General features: G+C 41.9%; 1 protein-coding gene across 3 annotated transcripts; it reads left to right on the plus strand.

Annotated features, from left to right (window-relative positions):
- The first annotated feature begins 288 nt into the window (after nt 1-288).
- LOC110501461 (serine/threonine-protein kinase tousled-like 1-B) lies at nt 289-25,978 on the plus strand. Of its 3 annotated transcripts, none has more exons than XM_036958824.1 (22): nt 289-635; nt 15,269-15,390; nt 16,964-17,035; nt 18,504-18,542; nt 18,823-18,898; nt 18,985-19,028; nt 19,199-19,402; nt 19,620-19,706; nt 19,785-19,877; nt 20,169-20,279; nt 20,420-20,556; nt 20,797-20,985; nt 21,099-21,165; nt 21,533-21,630; nt 21,955-22,036; nt 22,130-22,221; nt 22,494-22,583; nt 22,667-22,836; nt 22,936-23,071; nt 23,181-23,292; nt 23,379-23,486; nt 24,949-25,978. In XM_036958824.1, the coding sequence occupies exons 2-22, from the start codon at nt 15,274-15,276 to the stop codon at nt 25,117-25,119; spliced, it is 2,295 nt and encodes a 764-aa protein (XP_036814719.1). In that variant the 5' UTR covers nt 289-635; nt 15,269-15,273; the 3' UTR covers nt 25,120-25,978. The 3 variants fall into 3 exon arrangements, with proteins under 3 accessions (XP_036814719.1, XP_036814721.1, XP_036814720.1); XM_036958826.1 differs by having other exon boundaries at nt 19,307-19,402; XM_036958825.1 differs by having other exon boundaries at nt 295-631.
- The last annotated feature ends 95 nt before the right edge of the window (nt 25,979-26,073 follow it).

Raw genomic sequence — 26,073 nt, forward strand, 5'->3', positions numbered from 1 at the left:
TCATAAATATGACTTGCTATTGCTATCTCACAATAATGACTTGCTATCTCATAATTATCACTTATTATCTCACAATAATGACTTGTTATCTCATAAATATGACTTGCTATCTCATAATAATGACTTACTATAGCTTGATTCTGAATTCTCATTACTGACTCATTACTGAACTGGCCACTGGCCACACTGTATGTCAGTTACGATGTTCTCTTTCAAGCATATTTTTGATGGCTTTTCACCAGTGGCATTTTTCCTGGGTGCATGAACCTCGCGATAATGTTTGCACACGATGCGTGACGCTTGAAGTAAGGTACAACAGCACAGGGCACTTCCAGACGCACTGCAGAGGTGTGAGGAGGTTATGTCCAAAATGTTAAATTCCAACATTTTGTGAGGTTACCGGTGCAGTTGGGCTTGTGTCTAAACATTGCAAGGTTTCAAAAATCACGAGATTGTACTGTCACTGACAGCGGTGTTTGTTTGCTTTGTCGTTTCAAAAAGTAGCTTGATGAGTGTCCAAAGTAACATTGGAAGTTTGGAGGGGACGCCATCTTGGTCCTAGCTCTCCACGTCCCCGACAACACCGGGGTTGCTTTCTCAGCAACATATCACGGCAGTGGTGAAGGCCAAGGCAGGTACTGTAAAAATAATATTTTACGGAAAAGTATTTGTTAAATGTTTTGTGAGTCGTTTCGTGGTACGTGCTAAGAATCGTCTTGGAATTAATTGCGTCTTGAGTTACACCGAAGCCATGATGGGCAGCAGCCTGCTAACGTTAGCTAGCCACTACAGTAGTAGCTGGTGGTGTCTGACTGCAAATATATGAGGCCATCTAGCTAAATGGTCAATGTTAAGCACAGTACTTTAAACTACTGGTATTTTGCTCGCAATATAAGTTCAATTATTGACATGCTGAAGTGGAGTAGCGAGCGTGCTAGCTACTTGCCTTACTGGCTAGCAAGTTTCCGATACAGAATTTGCTATCCAGTAAACGTTAGCTAGCTACTACTAACTGTCTATACCGGCTACAAAGACAACGTTAACTATTACCTGTATCTATTGTTAAATGTTGCATTTGCCAGCCAACAAGCTAAGATGTGTGATTTTAAAACAGGGACGTGACATGGATTGGACCCATGGATTCAGTTTTGCGAGATTTATGGGTTTCTGTGGACAACATGAATATATATATGTACATGTATACAGTAGTTAACTAGAATGGTTTACTCCTTATCGATAATGATGCAATGGTGTCTGGCGACCCTCGCCTTTATAATTGTATTTTTTATATATATTTTTTTATTTCATGAAGTTGAGATGGCATATTTTTATATTGCAGTAACCAGCTAAGTACACCTGTCGTGATAACCTACTGTGCAATGGATCATATTAGATTCAGAAACTGGTGTTTGCAATCAATTGTTTTGCACTCATTGACAACTGTATAAGTGACTCAAGTATCCATGTGCTAATGAGAGTACAGGCTGCACATTCAATGGTTTGTGTGGACAGGACGGTGGCAATAGTTTTTGGGGCAGTGTATTACTTTAGACAAGTAATCAGCCTTAAATGTCCTACATGACAACTCAAGTCTTTGTGATGGTCTTTGCATGCCTTGTTATTTTTGTGATCTTTGAGTGGGTATAATTTCTGGAACGTTCCAACAGGAATCTGTTCCAAAAACGTCGTAAATAACAAGGTTGCCAACAAACAACGCATACAAGGTTGTAAAGCAGCAGAATAAGATACCAGGTAGGGAGTGGGCTGTTTAATGACGTTTTTCACTCACCACGTTTATTCCGAAAAATGTATCTCCTCACTCTGGTACCCTATGGACAAACATTAAGAATAAGCTACGTGCTGAGTTGATGCCTATTCGGTGGCTAGTTAACTAGGTGAATTGATCATGCTACTTTGTATGCGTTTGTTGGTTTCCTTGTTACTTTACCAAGTTTTGCTAACAGATTCCTGTTAGAACTTAACACATTATACCCACCCATCTTTGTTTGTACCAGGTAACAGTACATATTTAAAGCAAATGTTATGTTTCAGCAGTGATGCACAGATTTCTAGACATTGTGATGGTCACATTCCTAAAATATTTACATTTTCTGAGCAAAATTACTTTTTTGTAGAAATACAATCTTGGACATGACTGTAAAGTCACTCAAAATTATTTCAAACTAATTTTAATTGAGGAAATCTGATCCATGCATAAATAGAGGCATATTCAATAATATCCCAATGTTATCAAGGTTTGGAATTATTCTGTTTTTGTCATACTACATCTGTTTGGGGTTCTTGCTGTCAATTTGCGATGTACAAATTATAACTATAACCAGGTCCAACATTTATGTTAGTAAAGTACATGTTGTATAAAGAAAGTTGAATAGACTTCCGAAATGTTGACAAAACAAAATACGCTAGACAAGGTGCAACGTTTTTGTCGGTAAAATGATTTAAGCCTTTTTGTGCACATATTGATATAATAACCATGTAGAAGTAAATTTGAAGTCGTGCAACAATATGGTGTGGTTCTCGACTACGACTCGGGGAAACCATGTAGTTTGTTAGGCTACAGATAGAATAAGGTATATGAACTTCACAAGGTGAAAGTGCACGTGGTGATTGATTGTGCTTTCTAATAAATATCCGGGGTTCTGGAGACATGATTGATTCTTGGCCGGCATTTGACAAATAACCATGGACAAAAGAGGGAGATTTTTATTTCCTGTAAGCCAGCCTAACCGCACTGTATCTGCAATCTCTGTTGGCTAGTGTGCACGTGCCAAGACCAGAGTGGTTACATTAGCCATGTAACGCAAATTTTGAACAGTAGAGTTGAAAATGTAATGGAAACCCATTTAATAACTTGTATTCTTTATTCAGTACGTAGGAATTTAACCTCAGTTATTTTCATGTGCACTTGGTCTTCATGAACAGCCTTTCATCTGCAACAGGTCAATTTGATGGGAAAACTTCTCAGGTGGGAAAATGCATATATATTGTTTTTATGTGGATGCATGTTTTGTTTTTCCCCTAGCACTACGCAGCTGACTCGAATAACCAACTCATCAAGCTTGTATTATTTGAACCTTCTGTGTAGTGCTAGGGATAAAACCAAAACATGCACACCCGGGGGGGCATGACCGAGTTTGGGTATCCCTGCTCTAGTCAGTCTAGGGCAACAGACTATATTCTGGACAAGGTGATAGGGTTGTCAAATTATTGTAACCCGGAAGACATTTTATATGGCAGTGTTTCTCCAATGTTTTTTTTCCTAGGGGGGGGCTATTTTCCTGCAATTCTGCACATTTTGTCATGGAGCTGAGAGAGAGATGGCTGTTAATTTAAAGCTAATTTCCTGACAAATCTGCATATTCAATGGGTCCCCAATGGTTCAGAACTGTTTAAAAAGTGTTCTATAGCACCTGTCTGCTTCATTTCAATCCTAAAATCCATTCAGCAATCTGAAGTGGAAACTGATATTTGGCAGTGAGCATTATTAAGTTGAGTATTATTTACTCTGTTACATGACATTTCTCATGTTACTTCATGATGTACTGAAATATCTACTGGCAAGCTATAAAATTACAGCACTCTACATCACAAATCCCAGAGCTGACAAGGTAAAAATGTCATTCTGCCCCTGAACAAGGCAGTTAACCCACTGTTCCTAGGCAGTCATTGAAAGTAAGAATTTGTTCTTAACTGACTTGCCTAGTTAAATAAAGGTAAAACATTTTTTTAAAAGTTACTCACTTGCTTTACACTCAAATCAAATGATCTTTGTCACATTTGCCAAATACAACAGATAGACCTTACTGTGAAATGCTTATGAGCCCTTAAGCAACAATATAGAGTAAATATATATTTAAGTAAGAACAATTTGCTAAATAACCTAAAAGTAAAAATAATAATAACAAACAAATGAGGCTATATACCAGAGATTTTCATGGGTTAGGGTTAGTCTGTATGTAGGGGAACAGTGACTAGATAATAAACAGAGTAGCAGCAGCGTGTGTGTGAAGGAATGTGTTTGTGTGGCGTCAGTCAGGTTGCTCTCTGGTGCAGCTGTATAACTTTTTTCCCAGGATCTGAGGTCTCATGCCACATCTTTTCAGCCTCCTGAGGGGGAACAGGCATTGTTGTGCCCTCTTCACGACTGTTGGTGTGTTTAGAACATGATCGGTCCTTAGTGATGTGGACACCAAGGTAACTGAGGGAGAGGTTTCCTCGCGCCACACTCGCTTGTTTTCGTTAGGTTGAATGTGGTAAATCATGGCTGGTTTTCCATTTGATGTTCTTTCAACTTTTCCACTTGATGAATGATGTTGTTGCCTTGCATAACTGCTGCTTATGATTACATTATCACTGAAAAATGCTAAATACCATAGTCTACATAATGCAATTTCCACTTGGGCAGCTGTTACGTACAATTTATATAAAATCAAATGCATGTTTCTAACTGGAAATGCATAGCATTGTGTTGCACTGCGTCATCCTGGGTTTGAACATAGGTTCCCTAGGACCCCAGAGCACCACATTTTATTTCACCTCTACTCCACAAATGAGCTAAAGTGGCATCCATCTTGGGTGCCACAATCTGCTGTGGTACCTGATCCTTTGTGTCTCCAGGGTGTTGTCTCTTTTTTTCTTTCTTTTGCCTGATTTGCATTCCCTGCCAGTTAGACTACCTCCATCTGGTGTTGCAGCACCCACCAGATTATGCAGATGAACAGCAAGCTAATCTACAGTAGGCTAGTTGACATTAGGGATGTTAATCGGTTAGCTGCCAAAAATACATTTGACTAGTCATGCTTATTGGTCTATAGGGTAATTAGCATAATTGTGTTGTATTAAATTGGCTCGTGTGTATTTTCGTTATGTCATCATGCATCTTTTTTATCACACGCATACAGAGGCCTAGTTTGAGGAGTGGAAAAGCCTACCACCTGTCAGACCGTGCAAGAGTGGCTCAAGTCTGTAGGCTACTGGAGTGAAACCTACTTTTATAAGTCCAGTCGTTGGGCAACAAATAACCATTCTAAATGCAATCACGTATTAAACTTTGGTGGCCATGATTTAAAAGGCGCTATTTTTATTTCTCAACTCGTAATTCAAGCGTGCCTCCCATTTGCCATTCAGATGTATAGGCTGTAGCCTGCCTACTGTTGACTATCAGCGAGTCACCCACTGCTTTGCAATGTGAGCTTGAGGCAGTAAAACCTGCATGTTTTACTTCAAATAATGAGGCATGTCTTGCCTTGCGAAAATCCATCTGTAGAAACGTGGATGCAATTATTTTATAAAGACTTCCTCATGCCATTAATCAGCATTTCTCTCCTGTTCTATTGGTTTTCATATTAATTTTCTTTCGTTGTCCAGAAGCACAATCCTAGTCATATTAGCAACCCATCATAGTTGTTGCTATTAGATTCCCCCTCTTTCTACATTTCTAAAGGAGATTTTAATCTGTCACAACTGCTCGCATTAGGTTTAGAGCTGTGTTTTCTGCAAATCACATTTTGGCAAATGTTTGAAAATTGTGTTTTATTAGCTGCTTCATTATAGGAGTTGCGTGTTCAATAACAGGCTACAGCCTTTTGAACTGTAAGACGATAAGCTTGCTATTGTTGCATGTATCCACTAAGCTCTTAATAAAAAATGTCCAGTCCTTGTATGCATCTGTAGTATCAGAGAGGAAGAGGCAAAGCAAGAGGTTTCACTCTTGCCAAAATCTGTCAAATATGCTCAATTAGTTTCTATGTGCTTATTTTGGGCCTATGCTTGTCGACTGCCTTCCTGCCTTGGGACGACTCGCATTGTTAGGGCGGAAACATAATATCTCATTATATGTAGGTCTCTGATAGTATTTTCTGTTGGTCACACAATAAAATAAATATAAAAATAAAAAAATCCAACCAGTAACAATTTGTTGACCAGTTAGTTAGACAAAAGCAAAATTGATAGAAATTTGAATCCCTAGTTGACATCATAGAATAGTAGCCTAAATGGGCTTTGAACTAGGCTATAGATTAGTTATTATTTTTTAATTGGCCTATTTTATGCCTTAGTATGGTTAATACACTGAACAAAAGTAGCCCTTTGTAAGGAAAAACTCTGACCGGCTGGTCCTTGGCTCCCTAGTGGGTGGACCCAGGCCCAGCCATGGCTGCACCCCTGCACAGTCATGTGAAATCCATAGATTAGGGCCTAATGAATTCATTTAAATTGACTGATTTCCTTATGAACTGTAACTCAGTAAAATCTTTCATTGTTGCGTTAATATTTTTGTTCGTATAGTTTCTCTTTTTCTCTTGATCTTGCTGATTAGGCTATCCCATTGCAATAAGAAGGTGGCTGGCAAGCTTCTTATTTTTTTTGCTGTGGACATTTTGGTAAAATGAGCTGGAGTGGTCTTTTTCTCATGAAATTAGAATTTGTTTTGCAGGACAGTAGATTTGAACGATGGGTAGTCATTGTTCTTGTGGATTATGTGATGCCGATACAGGGAACGAATGAAGACTGTAGCACTAATGTGTGATATCTGGTCTAATTTTAGGCAGTCTAGCTCTTGCATACGTTTTTTCAGAACAAACCTATGTTGTAGGCAAATTGCTAGGTTGATGTAAGGGTGTTGATTTTAAGAGGGAACTGCCAGAGAATAATTTGATATACATGTTTGTTCTCTGTTCCAGCTCTGATACTTTGGTGTTCTTTGTGAAAGCCAAGTAAAACAGCCAGCCCCAGGTCCCTTCGGCCCACTGCGCTTGTGGGAATTGTCTTGGAGACAGGCCTGCATTGTTCTCCAAGCTCATGTTAGACAAGGTGGAGGAACTGTTGTCTTGTCTGTGGGTGCTGTAAACCACGGGCTGGTGGGAAACCATCATGGGTCGTACTGGCCAGAGTAGAGTGGCTTGTAATGTTCTGGTACTGGACACAGGAAAGACAGGGCATTGGCTTTTATTTAGGCGTTTCCTCCACTGGGTCTTCAACTTTACTGGATAGTTGAGTTGAAATCAGAACATTTATGGCAGTACCCGAGCATCCTTTTGAAAGTGAAATGTAGACTCACTTTTGACAAACATTGCCTCTGTATTAGAGGTCAGCGGATTAATCTGACTGGCCGATTAATTAGGGCCGATTTCAAATTTTCATAACAATCAGAAATCTGTATTTTTGGACATGGATTTGGCCGATAAAAAAAAAAAAAAAATTAATAATAAAATAAATACAAAAATTATAATGTAATTTTTACACTTATCTTGGCATGTCAGTTTTAAGAACACTTTCTTATTTTCAATGACGGCCTAGGAATGGTGGGTTAACTGCCTTGTTCAGGGGCAGACAGACAGATTTTTACCTTGTCTGCTCAGGGATCCAATCTTGCAACCTTACAGTTAACTAGTCCAACGCTCTAACCACCTGCCTCTCATTGCACTCCACGAGAAGCCTACCTGTTACGCGAATGCAGTAAGAAGCCACGGTAAGTTGCTAGCTAGCATTAAACTTATCTTATAAAAAACAATCAATCATAGTCACTAGTTAACTACACATGGTTGATGATATTACTAGTTTATCTAGCGTGTCCTGCGTAGCATATAATCGATGCGGTGCGTATCGTTGCTCCAATGTGTACCTAAACCTCAATACACAGAAGTACATATTTTTAAACCTGCATATTTAAAGAAATCCAGGTTAGCAGGCAATATTAACCAGGTGAAATTGTGTCCCTTCTCTTGGGTTCATTGCACGCAGTCAGGATATATGCGATAATAATAAACGTGTTGTTTTCGAAATGATAGTTTCCGGATTCGACCATATTAATGTCCAAATTCACGTATTTCTGTGTGTTATTATGTTACTAAGTCTATGATTTCATAGAGCAGTCTTACTGAGCGGTGGTAGGCAACAGCAGGCTCGTAAGCATTCATTCAAACAGCACTTTAGTGCGTTTTGCCAGCAGCTCTTCACTGTGCTTTAAGCACTGCGCTGTTTATGACTTCAAGCCTATCAACTCCCGAGATTAGGCTGGTGTAACCGATGTGAAATGTCTAGCTAGTTAGAGGGGTGCCCACTAATGGTGTTTCAAACGTCACTCGCTCTGAGACTTTGAGTAGTTGTTCCCCTTGCTCTGCATGGGTAACACTGCTTCGAGGGGGGCTTTTGTCGATGTGTTCCTCGTTCGAGCCCAGGTAGGGGCGAGGAGAGGGACGGAAGCTATACTGTTACACTGGCCATACTAAAGTGCCTATAAGAACATCCAATAGTCAAAGGTTAATGAAATACAAATGGTATAGAGGGAAATATTCCTATAATAACTACAACCTAAAACCTCTTACCTGGGAATATTGAAGACTCGTGTTAAAAGGAACCACCAGCTTTCATATGTTCTGAGCAAGGAACTTAAATGTTTGCTTTCTTACATAGCACATATTGCACTTTTACTTTCTTCTCCAACACTTTGTTTTTGCATTATTTAAACCAAATTGAACATGTTTCATTATTTACTTGAGGCTAAATTGATTTTATTGATGTATTATATTAAGTTCAAATAAGTGTTCATTCAGTATTGTTGTAATTGTCATTATTACAATTTTTTTTTTTTTATAATCGGCCGATTTAATCTGTATCAGCTTTTTTTGGGTCCTCCAATCTGTATCGGCATTGAAAAATCATAATCGGGCGACCTCTTTGTAGTGCCCTAAAATCTTTTTTTGCCTGATTCAGTTTTTTCCAAAATTCTGTTTAGTTTTCCCAGGTTTGATTTTCCCAGTTCAGGTTTTTGCTGGCAAAAATCTCACTTTGTTAATAGAACATCACATTTGGTTGCTTTTCTTAGTCCACAACAATGCTTACATCACATCAGGAAACCTCTTAACGTCTGGGGGGGGGGGGGGGGGGGAGTTAAAAATGTAATGTTTTGGGTCTAGTTGCCCTTTAATGCAGGTGCGCACCATCAAGAGACATCGTTGGCTTAGTGACTTTTCTGTAACTCATGTGATTGCGGAGTTGCCACTGGATTGATGAAAATAATCCTGACATCATTCTGGCTGGTAGGCAGTACTACAAAGTAGCCTTCGGGAAAGCCTTTTCATCTCTACCAGAAGATTGTTATCATTAGCATTATCGCTAATGGCTACACAAAGTGTAGACGTGCGTGCACCGCGCACACCAAGGGCATTTTCAGAAAGTTGCAGGGAAAATACAACCACTGATATATTTTGTTCATGTCTTATGATTAACTTGGGCAAATGAATGTTCTAATAAGTTAAATACATTTTTTGAATTCCATTCTATTGTCTGGATTCAATGATGTTTATTGAAAATCAGTGTCACACTGGCATTATCTATGGTCTGACTCTTGACAGTGGAAGTGGTGCGGCAGACATGATGCACTGACTGAACAGATCTTATGAGACCTCATAGCCGTTTGTAGATGCAAAATAGAGAGCATATTAGAGCAAGGCCATGTCAGTAAAGTAGACCCCCACGGAGTCTGCTCTGAGGCTGTAGCTTGCAGAATTCCCTTAGCTGAACTGTCTCCCAGAGGCCCTCAGGTTTAAGGGAGATTGAGAAGAGGATTGGACTGTATAGGATCCAGCCTAGTAGTTGAAATCCTGTTTTTGCGGCTGTAGGCCTAATACTGTGTGCTGCTTACATGTGACATAATGAAGATATTGCCTAGGCCATTTTTTGTTGTGTTTTTTGTTGTTGGTACTCTGAGGCTTTCAACTTATTCTTGAGTGTTAATAGTAGAATGCATAAGGTGTAACTTTTGAAATTGGGTAGGGTATCAGCAGTTTTCCTTTTGTCATGTCAGTCATTGTAGACCTTAGAGCTACAGTTGAATTCGGAAGTTTACATACACCTTAGCCAAATACATTTAAACTCAGTTTTTCACAATTCCTGACATTTAATCCTAGTAAAAATGCACTGTCTTTGGTCAGTTAGGCTCACCACTTTATTTTAAGAATGTGAAATGTCAGAAAAATAGTTGAGTGATTTATTTCAGCTTTGATTTCTTTCATCACATTCCCAGTGGGTCAGAAGTTTACATGCACTCAATTAGTATTTGGTAGCATTGCCTTTAAATTGTTTATCTTGGGTCAAATGTTTCAGGTAGCCTTCCACAAGCTTCCCACATTAAGTTGGGTGAATTTTGGCCCAATCGTCCTGACAGAGCTGGTGTAAATGAGTCAGGTTTGTAGGCCTCCTTGCTCGCACACACTTTTTCAGTTCTGTCCACACATTTTTTATAGGATTGAGGTTAGGGCTTTGTGATGGCCACTACAATACCTTGACTTTGTTGTCCTTAAGCCATTTTTGCACAACTTTGGAAGTATACTTGGGGTCATTGTCCATTTGAAATACCCATTTGTGACCAAGCTTTAACTTCCTGACTGATGTCTTGAGATGTTGCTTCAATATGTCCACACAATTTTCCTGCCTCATGATGCCATCTATTTTGTGAAGTGTACCAGTCCCTCCTGCAGCAAGCACCCCCACATGATGCTGCCACCCCAGTGCTTCACGGTTGGGATGGTGTTCTTCGGCTTGCAAACCTCTCCCTTTTTCCTCCAAACATAATGATGGTCATTATGGCCAAACAGTTCTATTTTTATTTCATCAGACCAGAGGACATTTCTCCAAAAAGTACGATCTTTGTCCCCATGTGCAGTTGCAACCCATAGTCTGGCTTTTTTATGGCGGTTTTGGTGCAGTGGCTTCTTCCTTGTAGAGCAGCCTTTCAGGTCATGTCAATATAGGACTTGTTTTACTGTGGACATAGATACTTTTGTACGGTCGTTTGCTGTTATTCTGGGATTGATTTGCACTTCGCACCAAAGTACGTTAATCTCTAGGAGACAATGTGTCTCCTTCCTGAGCGGTATGGTCCCATGGTGCTTGTACCTGCGCACTATTGTTTGTACAGATGAACGTTGTACCTTCAGGCGTTTGGAAATTGATCCCAACAATGAACCAGACTTGTGGAGGTCTACAATTTCTTTTCTGAGGTCTTGGCTGATTTCTTTTGATTTTTTTTCCCATGATGTCAAGCAATGAGGTCAATTAGCCTAACTCAGTGCATCATTTGAGTCAGTCAGAAGCTTCTAATGCCATGACATCATTTTCTGGAATTTTCCAAGCTGTTTAAAGGAACAGTCAACTTAGTGTATATAAACTTCTGACACACTGGAATTATGATAGTGAAATATGTCTAAACAACAATTGTTGGAAAAATGACTTGTCATGCACGAAGTAGATGTCCTAACAGACTTACCGAAACTATAGTTTGTTAACAAGAAATTTGTGGAGTGGTTGAAAAACGAGTTTTAATGGCTCCAACACAAGTGTATGTTAACTTCCGACTTCAACTGTATTTATAACTTGTCAGTAATGTCCAGATCAACAAGCCCATGTCAGCTAACATTTTTTTTTACTAGGTTTTGTAGCCCATTGATTTTGTTGGAATGTTTAAGTCCCACATCACATAAGACCTGTCAATGTGTAGAATTGCAAGAAATTAGCTTTAACTGCAGAATGTTCCCCAATGATGGGAGGCCTGAGTGGATTACGTTTGTGAACCACTGGTCTAGGCTATTATCAACTCCACTAAATGTAACTTTTATTTAACTAGGCAAGTTGGTTTAGAACAAATTCTTATTTACACTGACAGCCAGACCCGGACAAAGCTGGGCCAATTTTGCGCCGCCCTATGGGACTCCCAATCACGGCCGGTTGTGATACAGCCTGGATTCGAGCCAGGGTGTTTGTAGTGATGCCTCTAGCACTGATATGCAGTTCCTTAGGCCTCTGCGCAACTAGGGAGACCCATATAGCTATAGAGCGCCATGTTTGGTTTGCCTCTAACACTCATCAGGCAGAATGTTGTGGGGCATGTACCAGGATTATGCCATGTCAAATATTTCAGTGTTAATATAATGTTATCTTGAGGAGTATAAATGTAGGAAATGTCTCCTCTGTTCAGATGTGTAGTAACCAGACATTTAGCCTATTAAACGTTTCAGAAATTGCTTTCAGCTGTTCTTTTGTGTGTGACGAGGGAACAATCCTCATTAGTTTTGCTTTGTCACTCCCTTATTTTAGTTTGAGCTAAATGGATAGCTCTGTGGTAATGCCTTGTTTTAACAGATTATCTCTGCCGCCTTAGATAATTAGTCCTGGGGGATACTCTGATTATCAGGCTTATTCTGAAGGCCTTCAGGGTTCTAAGTCAATCGCATTATTACCTTGCAGTTAAGACTTTGTGCCAGGCAGAAGTTGACTTGCCTTGTTAAATTGGCTGTATACCTGATCTCAGTTTTTCTGGCCAGAGCTTCAGAGCAAATATACTAAACTCAACAAATTAAGTCGTTTTCAGATAATGGTGTATTTTTCAGTAGGTTCTCATTTTTGTCATGGGGGAAAAAAATACAAGACGGGCAGTCTGGTTTTCCTTTTGTATGAAGGAGTACAGTGGATAGACACAAGTATACTGACTAGGCTGCATGAAGATAGAATTTAGCCTCGCTTACAGACTGTAACGTGATTTAACTAAAAATATATAATTGTGTCCATTATACTGGGAGTTACAGGTTAGGTACTCTTTGGTGTAGCACATTTTTGACCCCGCTTGGCGATTTTACTGTCGTCGTCCACGATTCATGGAAACAGGAGTCGTAAAATGTCCAGTTGCAGGGTGTCCGTTTCAATAACAATCAGAAATCGGTATTTTTGGGCGCCGATTATTATTTTTTATATATATTTTTATATACCTTTATTTAACTAGGCACGTCACTTAAGAACATTCTTATTTTCAACGACGGCCTAGGAACGGTGGGTGAACTGCCTCGTTCAGGGGCAGAACGTCAGATTTTCACCATGTCAGCTCGGGGGATTCAATTTTGCAACCTTACTGTTAACTTGTCCAACGCAATAACGGCCTGCCTCTCTCTCGTTGAACTCCACAAGGAGACTGTTTCGCCTGTTACGCGAATGCAGTAAGCCATGGTAAGTTGCTAGCTAGCATTAAACTTATCTTATAAAAAACAATCAATCATAATCACTAGTTAACTACACATGGTTGTTGATATTACTATATATTATCTACCGTGACCTGCGTTGCATATAATCTGACTGAGCATACAAGTATCTAAGTATCTGAATGAGCGGTGGTAGGCAGAAGCAGGCGCGTAAACATTCATTTATACAGCACTTTCATGCGTTTTGCCAGCAGCTCTTCGTTGTGCGCCAAGCATTGCGCTGTTTATGACTTCAAGCCTATCAACTCCCGAGATGAGGCTTTTGTAACCGAAGTGAAATGGCTAGCTAGTTAGCGCGCGCTAATTGTCGTTGTGTTGCTGGTTCGAGCCCAGGGAGACGCGAGGAGAGGGACGGAAGCTATACTGTTACACTGGCAATACTAAAGTGCCTATAAGAACATCCAATAGTCAAAGGTTAATGAAATACAAATGGTATAGAGGGAAATATTCCTATAATAACTACAACCTAAAACTTCTTACCTGGGAATATTGAAGACTCATGTTAAAAGGAACCACCAGCTTTCATATGTTCTCATGTTCTGAGCAAGGAACTGAAACTTTAGCTTTCTTACATGGCACATATTGCACTTTTACTTTCTTCTCCAACACTTTGTTTTTGCATTAAACCAAATTGAACATGTTTCATTATTTACTTGAGGCTAAATAGATTTTATTGATGTATTATATTAAGTTAAAATAAGTGTTCATTCAGTATTGTTGTAATTGTCATTATTATAAATACAATTTTAATCGCTATCTGCTTTTTTGGTCCTCCAATAATCGGTATCGGCGTTGAAAAATCTTCGGTCGACCTCTACTCCAAACAGTACCTACCCTGTAACTCCTAGTATAATGGATACCTATCTTTTTATTTATTTTGTTAAGTCCCGTTATCTGGTGTTCGACTGCAGACTGAACTCGGCTACAGATTGTGTCAGGACTAAGCCCTTTCTCAGGGCATATATCACTCATGTCATGGAGAGGTGCCATGTTCCTCTGAGTCTTGTTGTACAGCTATGAATCTGAACTGACCTGGTTCAGAGGTGGGAGTGGTGGCGGCTGGGAGACAACTTGGTTGAAGCTGTAATGATGTCTGGAGTGGGGGGGATCATGATGCAGTCAGATCTCTTCTGCAGCGTTGGATGAGTTAATCACGATACCAGAATTTTTACTTTGATGCCAGGTTTAGTATCACGATGCGCGATACCACCACAACAAAAAAGGAGTACCAGCCAAAGTCACAGAATGGCACTTGATCCGGACAGAAACTCAGCTACGGCTCTGTTCAATCGTTTGCCATCTTGAGTTTAAAATCATTCCATTTGAACATTTGTACGTAGCCATGTATGTGTTAATGAAAAAATAATACAATCAATTTGACTTTGTTTTTACCAGTCTAACTACAAAACATGGTTATCATTTATTTAAATGGTAAATCTCCAGTTGTAGGTCTAATCACAATACAGGTGAATGCATATGATTCAATAGGAGTGTGTGCATGCGTTGAGTTATTGAGCTTGTTAGCTGATTTCATAGGGCTACAGATGACAAACAATACCTTCCATTTAGGACTTATTTAATTGGCAACTGCTAGGAGAACATTATTTTATTGTACTGATCAACAACATTTGCATAAAAGAAGCAACCTCTTCTATTCTAGAAGTGTGCACTGTCTCTAAGAAGGTAATGAAGTCATTCACAGGCAGAGTTCAGCTTGGCAAGCGAGACTAAGTAAATTAATTTTGTTTTTGATGACAGTCAGCTTTGAAATCAGCATATTTAGCATTATGGTTTGCATATGACGAACTACTAGAGTAGTGAATTAATTCAGCTGGAAGCTAGCAGGGTAAGTTGGCCTACAATTTAAAGCTGGAAGCTACCGGTATCATCTTCATTGTAGAAGTGTTCTAGCCTGTTTTGGACGTTGTTTTGCGAACTGTAATGAACAGTTTCAACCTCTACATGAGTGGGGAGCAGCTCAGGTAGCTCTAGCAAATGAATAAGTGGAGCAGGATCTTTGCTCTTCACCCTATAAAGGGGATGCGCTGACTTGATTCTCTCAATCACGTGAGACACTTGACAGAAGTACCAAACAAAAAACGTTACTCTAATTTTTATCACAGAAGTACAGACAGTTCGGTATACCATGCAACACGAGTAGGGAATAAGTGGTTTACATGATAGTGTGCAGGTTCTGAGGTATTGCTCCTCTCTTCCAGGCACCATGGAGGAGCTGCACAGCCTGGACCCCCGGAGACAAGAGCTGCTGGAGGCTCGATTCATGGGTGGGGTCAGTGGCAGCACTGGGGGCAGCACTGGCAGCACCAGCGGGGGAACCAAAGTGAGTGAGCGTGCGTCATGTGATGGCAGCGGATGAATGAGTGAGCGTGCGTCTGGTGATGGCAGCGGATGAATGAGTGAGCGTGCGTCTGGTGATGGCAGCGGATGAATGAGTGAGCGTGCGTCATGTGATGGCAGCGGATGAATGAGTGAGCGTGCGTCTGGTGATGGCAGCGGATGAATGAGTGAGCGTGCGTCTGGTGATGGCAGCGGATGAATGAGTGAGCGTGCGTCTGGTGATGGCAGCGGATGAATGAGTGAGCGTGCGTCTGGTGATGGCAGCGGATGAATGAGTGAGCGTGCGTCATGTGATGGCAGCGGATAAATGAGTGAGCGTGCGTCTGGTGATGGCAGCGAATGAGTGAGCGTGCGTCATGTGATGGCAGCGGATAAATGAGTGAGCGTGCGTCTGGTGATGGCAGCGGATGAATGAGTGAGCGTGTGTCATGTGATGGCAGCGGATAAATGAGTGAGCGTGTGTCATGTGATGGCAGCGGATAAATGAGTGAGCGTGCGTCATGTGATGGCAGCGGATGAATGAGTGAGCGTGCGTCTGGTGATGGCAGCGGATGAATGAGTGAGCGTGCGTCTGGTGATGGCAGCGGATGAATGAGTGAGCATGCGTCTGGTGATGGCAGCGGATGAATGAGTGAGCATGCGTCTGGTGATGGCAGCGGATGAATGAGTGAGCGTGCGTCTGGTGATGGCAGCGGATGAGTGAGCATGCGTCTGGTGATGGCAGCGGATGAATGAGTGAGCGTGCGTCTGGTGATGGCAGCGGATGAATGAGTGAGCGTGCGTCATGTGATGGCAGCGGATAAATGAGTGAGCGTGCGTCTGGTGATGGCAGCGGATGAATGAGTGAGCGTGCGTCATGTGATGGCAGCGGATAAATGAGTGAGCGTGCGTCTGGTGATGGCAGCGGATGAATGAGTGAGCGTGCGTCATGTGATGGCAGCGGATAAATGAGTGAGCGTGCGTCATGTGATGGCAGCGGATGAATGAGTGAGCGTGCGTCTGGTGATGGCAGCGGATGAATGAGTGAGCGTGCGTCTGGTGATGGCAGCGGATGAATGAGTGAGCGTGCGTCTGGTGATGGCAGCGGATGAATGAGTGAGCGTGCGTCTGGTGATGGCAGCGGATGAATGGGTGCGCGTGCGTCTGGTGATGGCAGCGGATGAATGGGTGAGCATGCGTCTGGTGATGGCAGCGGATGAATGGGTGAGCGTGCGTCTGGTGATGGCAGCGGATGAATGAGTGAGCATGCGTCTGGTGATGGCAGCGGATGAATGGCACGACAACGGGCCTCAGGATCTCATCCCTGTATGTTTGTGCATTGAAATTGCCATTGCTTTTTAAATGAAATTGTGTTCGTTGTCCGTAGCTTATGCCTGACCATACCATAACCCCACTGCCACCATGGGGCACTCTGTTCACAACGTTGACATCTGTAAATCACTCACTCACACTGTCTGCCGTCTGCCCGGTACAGTTGTACAGTTGAAATCGCCGTTCATCCGTAAAGAGCACGCTCTTCCATAGAATATTCTAATGAACTTCTGTTTTGATTTCAGGCCTTGACAAACAATGAATGTTCAAATCAAAGTTTTGGAAGCCTGGGGTCCTCCAGTGACAAGGAGTCAGAGGTATGTTTATTAACATGATGTTCTTAAAGTTTTTTTGTGAAAAATGGATGTGAATGTGCATTTTGTTTTGAACAGGCTGTCAGGCAGTATAACTGGTGTCCACATCTTTTCTGGATTTGTTTCTTTAGTCTTTGACATTCCATCTTGTTTGGCTCAGACCTATGTTTTGATTGGAAGTGGGCTGGTTGATGTGAGCAGCGAGATCACACGGAGAGGAGCTGGGCCCTGTTATCCTCCTTGGCGCTGGTGAGAAAGTCAGACGCAACCGAAGATGGCGCTAGAGAGAACAAAAATGTGCGGAATCTTGCTGTAATTAAACTGTGTTCTTGTGACGCATAATGCCACGCGCTCTCACATCTCTGGACAAACACAGTTTGTGCCAGACTCTGCCAGGGCAGCCTGATCACGGGCATCATCATCATCCTGCATGCTGAGCCTCCCTCCACTCTGTTCTCCTGTGTTTTGGCAGCACAGCTCGCTAATGAAGGAAAAACACAAATGGCCTCTAATTTGGAGGGGCTGCAGTGTCGCAAGTCTTGTGTGGGGTGGAGGACTCCCAACATCGCTGACTGTAGGGTTAACCTAAGAAGCCTGAACCTCTGCAATGTGGAGTCTGCACGTATATTAGCAACCTGACTGCGGGTGATTGTCTGCTCCCCTCCCGTCTAGTTCATCGGGTGGCGTAATAAGTCACTGATGGAGGCCTGTGTGCGAGCATGATCGAGGAGGAGGCAGAATAAAACCTCTCTGGCCTTTTCTGCCACAGACATGATGAATCTGCACAGATATCACATAAACAGATGCCCCCCGGCCCCCATACGTCACACCCTCCCTAATGATGCACTGGTGAAACTGTCAGACCACCGCCTGTCAGCAGATTCCCTGTACAAGGCTCTGTCCTGGTTTTGGGGCCTGTAAATCTTTTGTAAAAATATCACAAGGATTCCTGTGCCCTGTTGAAATGGGCTCCTCATGTTAGACTTTGATTTGGTTAGTGTTTTTGCAGTTTAACCATTGTAATGCTTGCTTTTATTTATTTTTAAAAGAATTTAGAGGATGAGGATTATTTCTGGACCTATCTTAGAGGTCGTTGATTCAATGAAAATGGTTGATTTTAGCTGATTCCTTGCTTTGTTGGGCGATTTACCTTGTTTTCTTATGTTTTGCTCATAAACTGATTTGAATCAGACATTACAAAAGGCTAGTTAGTCTGTGCTACAGTTTAGTTACCTGCTGTAGTAGCTTTTCCTCAGCCTGTGGCCCAAAACTGCCAACGGGGGGCTACATCGGTCATAAATAAGCATCCTCTCCCCACTGGAAGTTCTCGCACAACTACCTCATTAAAGCTTTCCATTACAATTGATCTCTTTTCAGAACAGGCTAATAATGAGCTCGATTAATTATGCATTTTGGTTTTCACGTTGAACTCATTCTCTGTACCCCTCCTGCCATTTCTTTCTGTTTGCAGAGCTCAGACGTGAAAAGGGGGAGCTCTCCTGCATACTTGGTAGGTGCTCATTGTATTTGGAATACTAGGCTATGTTCCCCATCCCTTTTCAGCTACTGGGCGGCAGGCAGCATTGGTCGGTCAGTTCACCTACATTCAGGAATCCTTAGCAGGCTGTAGACTTGGGATTGATGTGTTGCTGCTACGGTGTATTCACTATGCTTTTGTTTTTCAAACAGACATTTTAAATCCTAATCTGGACATTTCAAGGAATCAAAATGACTGTACTTGTACAACCGACCAGATAGTGGTCTTTGGTAAAACAGTTTGTCCTTTACAGACTCCTGAAAAGAAACACTCTGAATCGTCCAGAGGAAGAAAGAGGAAACCCGACACCCAGTCGGAGAACAGCCAAGGTAACTTCCCTCAAGCTGTTTCTGTTGCTCCAGATACAATCATCGATGTCTGAAAGTCAATGCTAATTGTATTTTCTCTCTCACAGGGAAGTCTATTGTGCGAGGACCCAAAATTAGTGATTATTTTGATGTAAGTTATTCTTTTTGGGATGGGGGTTGAAAATTTAAATGATACTCTTATCGTGAGTGACCCGGGCTAAGTCCCTGTGTCGTGGAGCACCACATCTGATGTTCAGCAGAGAGGTTTTCTGTTTTTAGAGAATATCAATGAAGCTGTGATGTGATCCATTTCACACTCAGGCCAGCTCTGAAATGAACAAAACCGGACATAAAGGAGGCTTTCTGTGCCAATGTTGTTGCCAAGTGGCGGGCAATGATGTCACTCACACTGGTGGTCTCTCTCTCCAGTTCCATGGAGGGAACGGGTCCAGTCCTGTGAGAGGTCTCCCCTCTGTGATCCGCTCACCTCAGAACTCACATTCCCACTCTGTGCAGGGTTCCAGTGTAAGTAACCCCATATCCACTTCAATTGCTTTATCGCTTGTTGGCTTTATAAACGTATGTAGAAAGCATAGTAGCCTTGTCCAAGCCAGAATGGCCCATTTTTAAAATAAAAAAAAAAAAAAACATGTCAAATGTTTTTTTTAAACACAGTCAATGTTTAGAAGAAATTGACAGTACCATTTAGATACGCTAACAATTGTTGTCCCTTGGGTTTCAGATTAGGCAAAACAGCTCATCGCCTACGAGTCTGTCTTTTGGGGAACATGTGATGCATCCAAAGCAGTTGGCAATCAAATGTGTGCAGGTGAGAATGACCACCGCTATAGTGATTGTGTGTCGCGACTAAATTCTAAACTCATTGTTCATTTGTTTTTAATTGCAGACTGACCTGACGGGGCTCAAGTTGGCTGCCCTGGAGATGAACAAGAACCTGGACCTTGAGAAAAAAGAAGGCAGAATTGATGATTTGCTTAGAGTAAGGGAAATATGGCTAATGGGCAGAACACATCAGCAAAACATTCCTAACTCCCTCATTGAGTTGAAGTATCAGTGATGTATTACTGTGACACCACTGAACACACGGATCAATTAAAAAGGCTCGCTGTGCTGCATGTAGACTTAAAGTGCGTACAAGAAATGTTATTCAATGCTAGGCTGACATGCTTGGGAAGTTAGCTGCAACGTTCTTCTACGGCAGGAGTGTGTAGAGGGCTTTGGTTTTACTAGGGTTGTAATATGATGAACCTGATTTGTTTCTTCTCCATAGGCGAACTGCGATCTCAGGAGACAGATAGACGAACAACAGAAATTACTTGAAAAGTACAAAGAACGCTTAAATAAATGCATCACCATGAGCAAGAAGTTGCTCATAGAAAAGGTACTTCCCTTTCGTTTCAAGGCGGAATGTCTGAGGCTAGCATTTAAAAAAAAAAAAATGTTTTTACATTGTGACAAGTCTGTATGAGTGCAGTGGTATGAGTACTCAGTCAGTGACGTCTGTCATTGTTTGTTGCCTAGAGCACCCAGGAGAAGCAGGCGTGCCGGGAAAAGAGTATGCAGGACAGACTACGGTTAGGCCATTTTACCACTGTGCGACATGGAGCCTCTTTCACAGAGCAGTGGACCGATGGCTTTGCCTTCCAAAACCTAGTCAAGTTGAGTATCTTGGTCTCCGTGTCAAAGTTGTCTCAAGTCAACTTAACCATATCACAGTTGAGAAATTTATCGAGCTACACGTCTCTCTTTCAAATAAGTTCAGTCTGTTCAGGTATCGAAGAAATGTTTGTAGAATTTGTACTGGAGTGTCATTTTCCTCTTATTCCAAAGGCTTATCCAGGGAAAAATGCAGGCTTGGCAGAAATGGTATTGATTGCATATAACATCTTTATCTGCAGACAGCAAGAGTGGATAAACCAACAGAGGGAGGATATCGAGAAGCAGAGAAAACTCCTAGCCAAAAGGAAACCCCCATCGTCCAGCAACTCCCAAGCACCAACCACAAACTCTGAGCCAAAGCAACGCAAAACCAAGGCAGTGAACGGGGCGGAGAATGATCCCTTTCTGAAGCCCAGCCTACCTCAGCTGTAAGTGCCCTTGTCCTCCCTACCTTTGGCTAAGCACACCAAGACGCTCTATCTATGAACAAATATGCTTGATCCTGTTGCTTTCATTTCTCTTTTGTTGTTTCATTCCAAAGGTTGACTCTAGCTGAGTATCACGAGCAGGAAGAGATCTACAAACTACGACTCGGGCATCTCAAAAAGGTCAGTGTGCCAACCTGGCAGATCTAGGCAACACGAGCTGAGCTTTTTTGTTTGTTGTGTCGCATTGTTCAAGTCGATTCAATCGTGATTAGACATCCTGACACTGTTCACTGATGTAGAACCACTACACCACTCTGCTTAGATTCTGTGGACATTTTCCCTGAAAATTTCCCCTCAACCTATAGTTAATTCAATTGTTTCCCCTGTGAATAAGCATCAAGAGGGTTTGCCCTAGAGACAGACTTGCTACCAAGTCAACCGTTAATATTTAATACAAGGCTAGTCAGCCGAGTTTTGATGAGCTCCCCTCTCCTTGTAGTGAGTCCTCTGATGTTCCTCTGTATGTTTGTGTGTGAATCATTTATAGGAAGAAGCAGAAATCCAGGTGGAGCTGGAGCGTCTGGAGAGAGTGCGGAACCTTCACATTCGGGAACTTAAGAGAATAAATAACGAGGACAGTTCACAGTGAGTCTGATCACTGGCATCTCTGACGTCAGAGAGTACACACAGGGGCTCCTGCTGACAGAGATTGTTCAGTTAGACACTGGAGAGGCAGTCATGGTGCTTGTCACAAGTCATTTTCAATGTCCGTGTTTTCCATTCAGCCACTCGATGTAAAATGAGCCTGTGTCCCCCCCCGTCCCCCCCCCCCCGTCCCCCCCCCCCCGACTAGCATTTCAGTAACAAGGTTCCTTTTTCTCGGCATTAGTTGTTTTTGAGTTGGTGAAAGTCCTACCATCGCGTTAATTCCTAATGAGATTCTGACCTTGTGTGTTTTTTTTTTTTTAGATTCAAAGACCATCCGACTTTGAATGAGAGATATCTGCTGTTACATCTTCTGGGAAGAGGAGGCTTTAGTGAAGTTTACAAGGTGAGTTTATATTTGACCTGTGTGTTCATGTTGTCAGTTTGCATCTTACAAGTCTTTGTTTGAGTGGACCAGTCCAGAACCTTTCTGTTATAGGCGTTTGACTTGATTGAGCAACGCTATGCTGCTGTGAAAATTCATCAGCTGAACAAGAACTGGCGAGAGGAGAAAAAGGAGAATTATCACAAGTATGTTCCACATTAAAACATTGGCATTTTTCTGTTCTTATTCTTCAACACTGTGTGGCAGAATCGAGTCAGTTTTATGAATCACAGTAACAATGGACAGTTTAAAAAAAGATGTAAAAAATGTATCTACTTATGCACTGGCTTTAAGCTTATTGTTCTACTCCATCCGCTTAATATCTGGGTTATTCAGTCATACCTCCACCCCGCTGTGCTCCTACTGCCTGGTGTCATTCAGTTGGTTGCCCATGGTAACACTGCTCACCTTGTTGCAGACACGCCTGTCGGGAGTACAGAATACACAAGCAGCTGGACCACCCCAGAATCGTCAGGCTGTATGACTACTTCTCACTGGACACAGACACGTAGGTTAACCTTATTGTACTGACTAATATATATATCTCGTCACTGCCGTTTACACATTGCTCATTTTATGATGCCCCCAAAGGTTTTGCACAGTTTTGGAATACTGTGAAGGCAATGACCTGGACTTCTACTTGAAGCAGCACAAGCTGATGTCGGAGAAGGAGGCCCGCTCCATCGTCATGCAGATTGTGAATGCGCTCCGATACCTGAACGAAATCAAGCCCCCCATCATTCACTATGACCTCAAGCCGGGTGAACAAACGCTTGCACACACTGGAATGATATCCCATACTGGGAGGGCTCCAATTATTTCTGATGCTATGTACTAATTTGTTCTGTTCCGATTTCAAGGTAACATCCTGCTTGTTGATGGCACAGCGTGTGGGGAAATCAAAATCACAGACTTCGGTTTGTCCAAAATCATGGACGACGACAGCTACGGTGCAGATGGCATGGACCTGACATCACAAGGAGCAGGGACTTACTGGTAGGAAGTGCCACCGCATACACAGCTGTGTCATGGGACCAGCACATGATTTGGGTGATATGATGCTTGACATTTGGGCAGATATCATTTAGTTTTTGTTTTCTCAAAGGTACTTGCCTCCGGAGTGTTTTGTTGTTGGCAAAGAACCTCCAAAGATTTCCAACAAGGTGGACGTGTGGTCTGTGGGTGTAATCTTTTTCCAGTGTTTGTATGGAAGAAAAGTACGTTTTTAAAGAACTGGTTTTATTGATTTACCAAAATGAGTGTCTCGTAAATAAGTTGACGCTGAGCCTTATTTCTCTTTCAGCCGTTCGGCCACAATCAGTCTCAGCAGGATATCCTGCAGGAGAACACAATACTTAATGCAACCGAAGTTCAGTTTCCTGTCAAGCCTGTTGCCAGTAATGAAGCAAAGGTGAGGGATCATTTGTGGTCTGAATATTACCATCTGACTGCAATTGTCACTTCTTCATCGTCTTTATAATAGTTTTGCATTGTTTTATGATCAATTCCTGTATTTGGCGTTGCTTTTGTCGAGACCTCTAGTGTTCATAGTAAGGTACAGACATCACAAGCCCCTTTTGAGATGCATTTCTGTCCAGCCATAGCAGTTATGATCACCAGCATACTCAACATATTGCTCTGTTTAATCATTTTTATTGGTTCTCAGTAGAGGTTGACCGATTTATGAATTTAACGCCGATACCGATTATTGGAGGACCAAAAAAGCCGATAGCGATTTAACATTTTATTTATAACAGTTACATCAATACTGAATGAACACTTATTTTAACTTAATATAATACATCAATAAAATCAATTTAGCCTCAAGTAAATAATGAAACATGTTCAATTTGGTTTAAATAATGCAAAAACAAAGTGTTGGAGAAGAAAGTAAAAGTGCAATATGTAAGAAAGCTAACATTTCAGTTCCTTGCTCAGAACATGAGAACATATGAAAGCTGGTGGTTCCTTTTAACATGAGTCTTCAATATTCCCAGGTAAGAAGTTTTAGGTTATAGTTATAATAGGACTATTTCCCTCTATACCATTTGTATTTCATTAACCTTTGACTATTGGATGTTCTTATAGGCACTTTAGTATTGCCAGTGTAACAGTATAGCTTCCGTCCCTCTCCTTGCTCGAACCAGCAACACAACGACAACCGCCACCATCGAAGCAGTGTTACCCATGCAGAGCAAAGGAAACAACCACAGGCTCAGAGCGAGTGACGTTTGAAACGCTATTAGAGCGCGCTAACTAGCTAGCCATTTCACTTCGGTTACACCAGCTTCATCTCGGGAGTTGATAGGCTTGAAGTCATCAACAGCGCAATGCTTGACCCACAACGAAGAGCTGCTGGCAAAACGCATGAAAGTGCTGTTTGAATGAATGTTTACGCGCCTGCTTCTGCCTACCACCGCTCAGTCAGATACTTGTATGCTTAGTCAGATTATATGCAACGCAGGACACGCTAGATAATATCTAGTAATATCATCAACCATGTGTAGTTAAACAATCATAATCGCTAGTTTTTATAAGATAAGTTTAATGCTAGCTAGCAACTTACCTTGGCTTTACTGCATTCGTGTAACAGGTAGTCAGTCTCCTAGTGGAGTGCAACGAGAGAGGCAGGTCGTTATTGCGTTGGACTAGTTAACTGTGAGGTTGCCAGATAGAATCCCCCGAGCTGACAAGGTGAAAGGCCGTCATTGAAAATAAGAATGTGTTCTAAACTGACTTGCCTAGTTAGATAAAGGTATAAAAAATCGGTACCCAAAAATACCAATTTATGAAAACTTGAAATTGCGATTAATCGGTCGACCTCTAGTTCTCAGTGCCCGTGTTTTAAACGATGTCGCCTTTTATTCCCCAAGGCCTTTATAAGGCGCTGCCTGGCATACAGGAAGGAGGACCGGTTTGATGTTCACCAGCTGGGAAGGGATTCCTACCTGCTTCCTCACATGAGGAGGTCCAACTCTTCAGGGAACTTGCAGATGGGTGCTGGTAGCTCAGGACCTGCCGCCTCCAGCATCATTTCGTACTGAGGGCTGGTCCTGGACTGACTGAATTACTGCCTGGCTACCCCAGCCTGCAGACCACCCCCCGTGTGTGGGGTAGCGGAGCTACATGCCAACTAGTGGTGTACGGGAGGACAAGAGGGGGTCCGTTGGCCATAGACACTGCAAACTGAATGATGTGGAGTTTGGCCTTCGCCTGGACTGTGCTGAGTTTCAAATGGGTGTTTTCTAAAGACTAATGAAAGGATGTTTAAAGAACATAAGTGAATGACCTTGTAAAGGTTGAATAGAGCACTGCTACAGACAAAGTAACTTGAAGAAATGTGACTGGACACTTGAGTTTGTTTTGCTGGTGGAAGCCTTATAGGACCTTAGGGATAACTGGCAGTCTGCCGTTTTAGAATCGTTAACATCCTCTTGCAAGGGTGCAAATGCTTTAGCTGCGAAGAGTTTCCCTTTTCACCATCAATTTGGCTGTTTGTTTTTTGTTTTCAGCAAAAGTTTTAGGTTTTAATGAGTTGTACAATTAGCTATGAGAATGTAATTTTAGCATACAAGTGGTATTGTCATTTAGGCCCAGGCAGCATACTAATGTTGAATGCACAAAATAACCAAATGTAGACAAATGGCAATGTACAGAATAATATGCAGGATGACTTTAAATAATTCCTTCAAGAGTAAATGTATATTTGCTGTACAGAAGATTTTCAGATTTGGAATTGCAGCTGTACCATGGTTTAACTATTTCCCTTGTACATTTGTCATTCATTTTGCTGCTTTTGATGTTACTTTTTAAAGGGCTGTATGATCCACTTTGGGTACAATTGTACAGTTCTATAAAAAGAATAAATGATGACTATGATACTAAATACCAGGAAATCACACAGCATGCCATACGAGTGACTTCTTTTGGAGACGGTGGGAGAAGCACTGCTGTTCCCTTGATGGATAATGGCTTCATTATTGAAACTGAGGGGAAGA

Source organism: Oncorhynchus mykiss, chromosome 22, assembly GCF_013265735.2.
Source record: "Oncorhynchus mykiss isolate Arlee chromosome 22, USDA_OmykA_1.1, whole genome shotgun sequence".
In the NCBI taxonomy this organism is placed as follows: Eukaryota; Metazoa; Chordata; class Actinopteri; order Salmoniformes; family Salmonidae; genus Oncorhynchus; species Oncorhynchus mykiss.

Bases quoted from the DNA above. Each gene is read 5' to 3' on its own strand.
- LOC110501461 (XM_036958824.1), top strand. From the start codon at position 15,274: ATGGAGGAGCTGCACAGCCTGGACCCCCGGAGACAAGAGCTGCTGGAG. The intron at 19,403-19,619 runs GTAAGTAACCCC...CTTGGGTTTCAG, and splicing joins ACTCTGTGCAGGGTTCCAGT to ATTAGGCAAAACAGCTCATC. The intron at 21,631-21,954 runs GTGAGTCTGATC...TTTTTTTTTTAG, and splicing joins AATAACGAGGACAGTTCACA to ATTCAAAGACCATCCGACTT.